Source organism: Anser brachyrhynchus (genome assembly GCF_964034855.1).
Source record: "Anser brachyrhynchus genome assembly, chromosome: 1".
Lineage (NCBI taxonomy): Eukaryota > Metazoa > Chordata > Aves > Anseriformes > Anatidae > Anser > Anser brachyrhynchus.
In genome coordinates, this window is record NC_137694.1 from 87721722 (window position 1) to 87731694 (window position 9973).

The 9973-nt window shown below is 39.2% G+C and overlaps 1 protein-coding gene across 1 annotated transcript; it reads right to left on the bottom strand.

The window, feature by feature from the left end:
* Window positions 1–4: 4 nt before the first annotated feature.
* On the bottom strand, window positions 5–9142 carry LOC308180249 (cell surface glycoprotein CD200 receptor 2-like). The gene is made up of 6 exons (XM_080561520.1): window positions 7648–9142; window positions 6120–6216; window positions 4904–5212; window positions 3029–3277; window positions 2028–2129; window positions 5–1099 (listed from the first exon to the last, which is right to left on the bottom strand). Exons 2-6 carry the CDS (start codon window positions 6184–6186, stop codon window positions 969–971), a joined length of 858 nt encoding a protein of 285 aa, XP_080417646.1. The 5' UTR covers window positions 6187–6216; window positions 7648–9142; the 3' UTR covers window positions 5–968.
* Between the last annotated feature and the right edge of the window lie 831 nt (window positions 9143–9973).

A 9973-nucleotide genomic window follows, 5' to 3' on the forward strand; every position in this document is an offset into this window, starting at 1 on the left:
CTCTTTTTCTTAATGAGATTGGAAACAAATTTTGAAAAGTCAGTATTTTCACCAAAATAGATCACAACGAACAATGCTAACTTCTCTGAGAAAACAAAACAAAACAAACAAACAAAAAAAAAAGGTCAGGCCACAGGCATTCCAGTGTACCTAAAATTACTGGAAGCTTTTGACTTTGACCTCAGCAGCTCCCACTCCTGTCAGTCAAATTCTGCTGAATGCCATAGAAGAGCATATCAGGAAATTAATCATTCTGGCTTCAGAGCACTGTTTGACTAGTTTGCAACAAACAAGGCACACAGCCATTAATTCCACCGTGAGCAGAAAACAAAATATGAAATAATTGCTCTTTCAGTACATTAAATGAGGCAGAAGCCCTGAGGAAAGAGAAGCATATTATCATGCTGTTAAATATGTATCAGGACACCCTGGAATTAGAGAGGAAATAAAAGTTGCAGTGGCAAATTTAACAGTGTTGTTTCCTAGCTCCTGAGTGTCTGAACTGCAACTTAAAATATAAAAGTTTCGTAGCTGTTTGTGTTGCTAAAATAGCTAATACAGCATAAGGAACTGCAACCGTTTCCCTCCATGTAAATGCCTGCCTGTTTTCATCACATCTTTAATCACGCAGATTTCTGTCGTCAAGGGCAATACACATTCTTAAGGAAAAGATCAGAGTTAAGATTACTCCGTGAAGCCGAGTTGTGAACACATTAACATTGGGAAGATCTAAAATTCAGTTTAAACCTTGGCATTGCAAATTTAATTTATAGTATTCTTAGGCAGGAAATGCACTACTCCATTCTCCATCTAGTGCTTACGCAATTACTCAGACATTCTGAGTAATGAAGTTAGGACCATCCAAATAATAAACACCCTTCCAGACACACGGTTCCTCATTCCCCTTCTCCAAGCACAAACAGAGAGAAACAGAAGTTTTTTCAGAGCAGACACATATTGCAATGAAATTAAATGTTTGAGTGAAGAAAACAACAAACAAAAACAAAGAAACACCAGAGCGTACACACATACAAAAATAAAAGCCCACTTACTGCAACCGGTACTGGTGGCCCATGTGCCAATTTACGTAAGCGGAAAGCTGGAAGTAGGAAATCAAAATGGTTTGAGGGGACACGGTGCAAACTTGTTATGTACTGCCCTCAACAGCTGAAGGACTATCTTTGAAATAGTTGCTCTCATTTTGTTAAGTTCTCACCTTTTATGCCCTGCTCCTGAATACACTATTGTTTTATTTTTCCCTTCACTGAAAGTTTTGGTCTCCCTGGGAGACATGATTGAACTGACTCAGGTGTACTTTTCTTAGGGGACATGATGGGCTAGGGACCTCTCTTCCTTCCATTTTAAGCCTTTACTCAGGCTTCTACTCCATCCATACCCCATCACAGCCATCTTACTTAACTCCAAGAGTGGGAGGGCATTGAGTCAACTGAACTGACTCAATGACCACTATGAGTTGACTCAAAGACCGTGAAATCTACACAGCCTGAAAAACTATGATTGTACCAGAGGGAAGCATGTACATTTGATCTATTCTTACATTTGCTTAATGGAAAACTTATGACTGCTGATGGAAACAGCATATGGAGTGGAGGAAGGATTTTTTGCAACTAGTCATTAGACTGGTGTCTAGACTAGTTTGTGAACACTTCTTTCTTATATATTGAGTTTTTATGTTAGTAAATACAGAATGATCATTCTAAATTCTAAATACTCAAGACCCACCCTACTCTCAGCAATTATCCTTTTCTTCCTGGGTAACTCTCTGCTGTATACGTAATACATTAATAGCATAACAACAATGGCTCTTACGAAAATCTGAGCTTGTTTTAAAGTTCTGTCTCCTCTTTTGTTAGGACTTTTCCAAAGGGTCAATGCATCCCGTGTGGACATTTTCCTCAGTCCTTTCCTCCCAACCCACTCTCAACAATAATGTGCATGTCCTAGTACCTGCAAGTAGTCAGACATGAAATAATTGTAAAACATTTCAGACTCATCAAATGACTTACCTCTGCACGTGAAAATTAAGCATAAAAGCACACCAACACCACTCATAGCAGCAACACTTGCAGGCAGTGCCACCAGGGGATAGTGAAGCCTGGAGGAAGAGTCTGAGAGATGAGAAAAGAAAGCTAGTTACAGAGCTAGATGTCAGTATCCACTGACTATATGATGTTGGCATATATCTTAACCAGAAAGGAGACCTAATGCTCTACCCCCACAACACCAAAGAGCTGTGAGAGATAGATGAGATGTCTAGACACCAACCAGGAATAGGAACTACTTCACACATCCAGTTATGTGTAGACAAACATACTTTCATTTTGAACCCATGTGTCTGCATGGTCTCCCTTGTTCAAACTGTATTAGTACTGCATCAACAGAACTAACTGGACAACCCTGCAGAACGCTGTAATTAATGGCTGGTCTATCTTGATTTCTGTCCTTCATGCCTCTGCTGAGATATTTTGGTGATATGAACACCTATTTAAATGTTCTTACAAATTTTAGTGGTAGAAACCTATATCAGATCCAGCACAGACAGCTGAGAAGCTGAATTTTACCCTTTACTACCTTTGGCCCTGAGAAAGATTGATCAAGTCACACACAGACAGTCTCCAAGGAAGTTTTCCAGTGGGGAGCTGGACAAAATTCAGCTCTGGGGGTTAAAAGTTTCATGTAAAAATTAGTGAACTGCATCACAGTTACTGTGGAGAGCAACTTTTCCATCATTACTGATTAAAAAGGGTCACTGAAACAGAAGGAGGAACTCTTGTAAAATAAATAGGGATACTAGTAAGCTCACACTGGAAGCTTTCCCATATCATGCCATCAACTGATTTCAGTTGATTAAATTAGTAATTTTTCTATCAATATGTACAAGAACTTTGGCTTTTCAGCCCACTAACCAATCTACCAAACCCTGGGATTCAGCTGAAACAGCTTCGTAGAAAAACACAAAGAATCACAAAAGCATGATGACGAGCAATTACAGAATGATATTATTTACATGACAGATCTAGGGAGAGATTCTGGTTCAGAGCTGGGTGGGTAACCAGGCAGGTGACAGTGGTGTACGTGCTGTTGACCCAGCCAATGTAGCTGACTCTGGTCACTGTTCCATTGCCGTGTTTGAATTCTTCCTCAGAGCTGTTATTACTTGCAGGGATCCAGGAGATTTTGGCAGCTGGCTTTCCAGCAGCAGCTTGGCAGACAGCCACTCTGCTCTTGTCAGAGGTCAGAGTCACTGTAGGAGGGACTACAGAAGAAGGAGAAAAAAGACCACAATTGTTATTTCTAGTTCAGGGTAAAGTCTCCAACTGAGAATCAGAAGAATAGGTGGTATTTTTTAGTTTACATGGCCAATCCAAGACATTTTAAAATAATTTGGAATATTAGCACCAATCATCTTTAGGGAAAAAAAAATACATCAAAGTCCAAGGTAAATAAATATCTCTAAAATATGCTAGCTGCATTTAAAAGTATTGTTTCCTCATGTTTTCCAGAAGATTACTATAGATGTAACAGGAGAAGATGGGATGATAGAGCTGGATTAAATGTAGATTTATAACCATAGCAGTGTACCTACTGAAAATAAATAAATACATAAATAAATAAATAAATAAAAAGCAGCTTACTGAAGCTATAGCTAAAACATATAGAACTATAGAATGGCTTGGAAGGGACCTTAAAGACCACCCAGTTCCAACCCCCTGCCATGGGCAGGGACACCTCCCACTAGATCAGGTTGCCCAAAGCCCTATCCAACCTGACCTTGAACACCTTCAGGGATGGGGCATCCACAGCTTCTCTGGGCAGCCTGTTCCAGTGCCTCACCACCCTCAGAGTAAAGAATTTCTGCCTTATATCTAATTGAAGGTAGAATCTACAATTAGATATATAGGCTAGAATAGAGGTAGAATCAAGAATTTGACAGTCTGGAGAGAAAGGAGGAATTGGACAAGAACTATTCTACCTAAAGCCCAACAATTCATATTCTACATCTGACAAAACAAGCAAAGGCTTGGACGATGTCTATGGCATTATTAGAAAGGCAAGACCCTGCAAGGAAGAAGAAAAAACTTCAAGGGACAAAAACTAACAGTAGCAATTATTGATTTACAGAATAAATTTTCCATAAACCTTCTGAGCATCACTAAAATTTGACTAATATAACCAGAATACAAAATTCTCTCACAGTAAAATGTTTCTTGAAATTTAAGGAAACCTACAGAAAATTTACCAATCTGAGAAAGATTATGTGATATATTGGTTATGTTTCCTAACACACTTTTGTTCCTGCCTAGGTTGAAAATAGCCTAGTTTCATTTTTATTTTAGTGATGCAGCCTTACAGACAATTTTCAGTGTTTCTGTAAGAGTGAAATATTTCCACATAATGTCTTGAAACTCTCACTTCTTTCCTACTTGGCTCTTACCCACACAAAATACACATTGTGTGCACTGTGAATTTTGGTTCGGCATCCTCCTGCTCAGCTTAAAGTGGTAATATTTATTTAATATCTTCTATTTGCATTAACTTAAGCAAGAGTATGTACTCCTGGTTATGGGAACATTCACACAACATTTAAATCCTGTGTTATGCCCGAAGAACTACCTCAGAAACTACCCAGAGTGGTGCATTTGGTACATCTTTGCCTGTTCGTGAGTCAGAATGGAAAAAAAATATTATCCTTAAAACAGCCCAGTCCTATTCTATAAGTCTGCATGCCTCCTTCCCCCCTCCAAACAGCCAGTCCAACTGAATCAAGTTACTACTTTGTTTACAATCTCAGCATACATCCAAAATGAATTTGGTCTTTTAATACCAAATCAAATCATTTTTATCTCCATCCAACTACAAAAAAACACTAGGTGTGTCTTACCTATCACAGACAGAGAAGAGGAAAAATGAAAATTCCCCATATCACTGGCAATTTCACAGGTGTAATTTCCCTCATCACTCAGGTTCACGGGGTAAATACGAAGAGCAGGGTCCCTGTCAGGTGTATATTTCCACATCATCCTCTCACTGCAGTTTAACTTTCTTGTCTCATTGAGATCATTTCTATAGGCCAAAGAGCAGGAAGTGTTGGATTTTTTCTCCCATGTCACCATTATCAAATACAGTTTGGAGACAGAAGCACAAGTCAACACAGCCTCATGGCCAGCCTCCACATTCACAATGTTATAAGCTACATAAGAAGAAAACAAAAAAAAAAACAAAAAAAAACAAAAAAAAAAAAAGAGAGAGAGAGAAAAAAGAAAAAAAGGAAAAAAAAGAGAAAGAAAAGAAATGTTAAAAGTTAAAAATGATGTTACAGCCTTCATCAAAGCATAGGCACGGCTCTTGGCTTCACCACGCTTTAAAATTTCTACTTTCTTACTGTACTGGCAGCCTCGGGGACATATTGCTCTGTGCAGCCACATATAAGTCATATTCAATTTCCAGGTCCTGCTTCCTGCTGTCACTGACTTTGAAGACTGGAAATGCAGTGGAAAAGGTGTCTTTCCTCTGTGGATACTGTGCAGGTACATGATATGTGCTGATGAGCTACAAGTCCTTCATCTGTTTTTGGTCAGCAGTTTCCTATTGCTTTAATATAGGCTTTGAAAACCCATTGGGGAGGCCAAGATTCACCCTTAAGGGAAAAATTTTTTTGTTTGTTTGTTTCTTTGTCCTAGAAAAAGTAGACTGTGTTATTGAATTAGGTGCCTTAGTTAAAATCTACGTAAAACCCGGGAGATGACTACACCTGTAACAGTGGTAAAACACTTGGCGCAGTAGTTCTTGGCTCATATGTAACACGGGGCATATATAAATGCTTTTTCTGCCAGAAACCATAGATCTCCTGATGATCCCAGCTGAACAGAAGATGCATCTTCAGATGATTTGTGGTTTGGATCCCTATCAGGTATATTACCCTGTGCCATTCTGGGAAGCACAGGATTATTTTGCCATCTGAGGTGACATCACTCTTCATGCTCACATTAAAAAATAAGCAAATTCCTCTGGGGAACTGTGAAATGTCAGCATATGTGCAAGTTGGTAATACAGAGTACCACACAGTGCTGACTGTAGCTTGGACCTTTCTCACTTACCTGACCCTTCAACCAGGCTGAAAATCAAGAAAAGGAGTGCAGCCAGAACTGACCACGTCTGAGCCATCTTTAGCAAAATGAATCAGCGGTGCAGAAACTAAAGGCAAGGGAAATGACATGTAGTCACAAATTGCCACGCAAATACCTTCAAAGAGAACAAAAAGTAAAACCTTTGTTTCCTTTGAAAACAGAAGTTCTAAAAAAGACCCCATGTCAAGTATTATTCTTATGCTGGAGGGAGAAAGTAAAAAGGGCTTCAAAAACAAACAAACAAACAAACAAAGACTACTATTTACAAACAAACTAAAGAAAGGAAAAAAAAGAAAGAATAGAAAGGGAAGGGAAAGGGAAGGGGGGGAGAGGGGGGAGAGGGGGAGAGAAAGAGAGAGAGGGAGAGGGAGGGAGAAAGAGAGAGAAAGAGAGAGAGAGAGAGACAGAGACAGAGACAGAGAGAGAGAGAGAGAGAGAGAGAGAGAGAGAGAGAGAGACAGAGGATCTCTGACACCCTTTTCCAGTCATCTCTATCTGCTCACTGTTCATGGCCAGGCCAACTAGCTCGCACAAAGATAACTACAAATCTCTTAGTGCTGCTTTGTAGACTTGCCTGCAGAAGATGAAAAAAAAATGCCATAGAAAACATGCATATATTACAAGTTCTTTCAAAAAAATCAAGGTAACAGCATGTGTAGGAAAGTTCAGAATCTAGACTCAACTATTTGAAGGAAGTTACCTAAAGAAATGTCTCATAACCCTTGCCCTGCTTTTAAATTCTCAAAGGGTCATTCCACTTCTTCAGTAAAACTAAAAAGGCAACTGTCTTCTTGCAAGAGAACAAAAATGTGAGTTTGTTTCCTGCTTTCTTAGACACAGTGAACTGAAGAAGCATTTAATAACTTACGTTGTTCCTTAGCTATGTATGCTTTTTAACAAACTGTATCTTACAAATTGCTAGCTTCTTTTTGGTAAAACGGCAGCTGCTCATTGGTAAGATTGAGATGGTGCTTTCATCCAAATCCATAGTTTGCCAGTTCACAGGAAAAAAAGCAGAAGCGCATGCTATCCAAAAGCTTTCCAATCAAAATATATATCATTCACAATGGAGAATTTTGATGAAAACCCATTCAGCTGTTACTTGAACATGGACGTGGCAAGGAACATTACTAATACTTTCCAACAATTGGGTAACATACATAAATGAATCAATTTTTTTATGGCAAACTTGTATGACACTGTACTGAAAAATATACATATTTATTCCCACAGTCAAACTCCCACCTTCTTCTGCTCAGGTCGCAAGACATGCATCTGACCGTGGACGAGCACCCTGCTGCAGCTCCCACTGCAGCAAAGGGTTGCAGCAAAGGGCTTCACAACCAATGCACCGCTGTGCCCTCCACCACTGTGCAATAAAGCAGAGGTCCCAGAGTGTGTGTCTGGTTTCACAACACTACAGTAGCCATACCTTGCCTGGGGGCTTCTGATGTTACTGTCCAACCTGCCAACAAAGTTCTCATTTTCCAGCACTCACCTCTGGATTCCCTCAAATATTCTTCTTGGTCATCCTTTTGTCATTCTCTCACTTCTGCCATCATTTGTCTCTCTTCAATGCTCCCCTTTCTGACTTAGTCACCCACAGCTAGAGATGACTGGAAAATGATGTTTCCATCCTATGGCATCTATGGCAAGTACTAATATGTTGTTTACATTCCCAAGTCAAAAGCCAATACACGCCAAACTAGCAAGTATCTTTGTGTCATACTTGATTCCGAAATGTCATGTGTTGCAACAGGACACATACAGGCTATTATAATCATACGCTCTTCACACCCATATGCAAATGCATTTCGTGGTACTCGCTGAGAGGAGGAGGAGGAAAGGCAAACAGGGCTCATGCAAAAATAAACCTCAGCTGGTATCGATTTCTGTAAAAATAACAGGATGCAATGATGCTACATTAAAAGATACATCCTTAATGTAAAATATAACAAGTGAGGACACTTGGTGCACAGAAAAAAAAAAAAAAAAAACACAAACAAAGAAACAAGCTGAAACAAAAAGAACAATGCCAGACTTGTGGCATGGAAAAACAAATGTAGCAACATTTGTGATCTGAGTGCAAGAGGCAACAGTACTTATACACAATGCAATATGTATACACATTCATATGTATACACAACAGCTTGATAGGTTTTCTGCACAATTCTAACAAAACAGCTATGTATCTAGATGGAAAGTTTTCATTGCAACCCAAAAATAATGCTCATACAACCGCATTGGTCAATATTCTACTACTAAAACGCAACTGACAATGCAACTCTTACATTACCAAACTTTCATTTTCTGTTCAATTAATATCCTTGCCATAAATGACATTTTTTGTTTTGTGTAATTCAATACTATTGAAAGAGTTGTTTGGTTGGTTGTTGCTGGGTTTTGTAATTTAAATAAATGATGCATGCAAAAGCTGCTGTTGATGAAAAAGCTTAATTTTTTTCTTAACAAAAAAACAAACAATGTTATTTTTGGCCAAAAATATGCACAGAAAGTTGACCCAATTTGCAAATAGTTTTCCAGTATTTTTAAAAAGAAAAAAAAAAAAGCCCTCCACAATGCTTACCAGTAAATTCAATATTCACCAATTTTGATGGACCTATAAATATTCATACACAGCATATTGTGATATTGGAATATGTCCCAGGGAACTATCTTTTCTTAAATGCATACAAATCATATATATATATATGGGGTGTATTTGCACAAAACAACAGATATTAATGATTAAGAAGGTGGCCTTACAGAAAGAACAGACAATATTACCCTGTTTAAATATTCATGTATGAAAAACAGAATTTAGATTTCAATTTTTAAGGTTCACAATCCTTGAATACTTATGTCTCTAAGCAAGAAGTAAACCTCAGAGTAAAACCCAAAAAAGGAGAAACCAAGCACAGCCGAATCAAATTCATTTAGAAGTAGCAAATGAATATATGCAGATTGTCTTGTGTTATTTCCTTTGATGGAATTAAAATGCCTCAATAACTACATTAAAATAAATTAAAATTTTAACTCAGCCTCGATGGCAGTGGCTGGCACGAGCCCATGCAATGTGTGCGTCACTCTTCCACTATCCTCCGTGCTCCAGCTGGGGAACGGCACCGCTCACGCTTGGTTTCCTCCCTGTGAATGCTGAGGCTGGGGGAGGTTACCCAGTCACCAGCCTGGAGAAGAGTCCTCCAGCTAGAGCAGCATGGGAGGTGAACAGCAGCCGTGACAGTGTGCTCTGGTCTTCTGATACTCTTAGGCCTGGGGAAGAGAAGGGAGATGTTAGCACACACATTTGGTCCAACTGGGATGCTGGTCCCAGCTCCTGCACACCAGGGGACTGCACTGATGTACCTGGAGCTCCCCTCCCACTCCGCCCTCACGAGTGGCTCAGAAGCAAAGACATGAGAAGGATCTCAGCTTGGGATTTGTCTACGCCAGATAGCCCCTCTTTTCAGCTGCACAGTTCACCAATTTCTTTTCGTTGACGTTCCTGAGACTTCAACACGCAGCTGATTTGTCTCACAGACAGACATAGCTTCTTGCCCCACTGAAACAGCTCAGTGAAAATAAACTATCTGGTTGTACGTTCCCACTGAGGAGGATGTGACACAGTTAAAACCAGGAAAATAAACTGCTTTCAGACACGAAGAACAAACCACAGCCTTAAGTTACCTAATATTACACATCAAAAACAAGCTACAAGCCCTGAGCTATGTGAAACATCTTAAAGTGGGTAAATAAAAGCCAAAGTCCAACATAATGGAAATGTACTTAACACAAACTGAAGAAAAAAAAAAAAAAGAAAGAAA

What these genes read in the sequence shown, in the direction of transcription:
- LOC308180249 (XM_080561520.1), bottom strand. Translation starts at nt 6,186, where the DNA reads ATGGCTCAGACGTGGTCAGTTCTGGCTGCACTCCTTTTCTTGATTTTC. An exon ending in CTCTTCTCTGTCTGTGATAG is followed by an intron (nt 3,278 to 4,903) that starts GTAAGACACACC and finishes CTTCTTCTGTAG; the next exon opens with TCCCTCCTACAGTGACTCTG. An exon ending in TCTCTCCCTAGATCTGTCAT is followed by an intron (nt 2,130 to 3,028) that starts GTAAATAATATC and finishes CTCATCTCTCAG; the next exon opens with ACTCTTCCTCCAGGCTTCAC.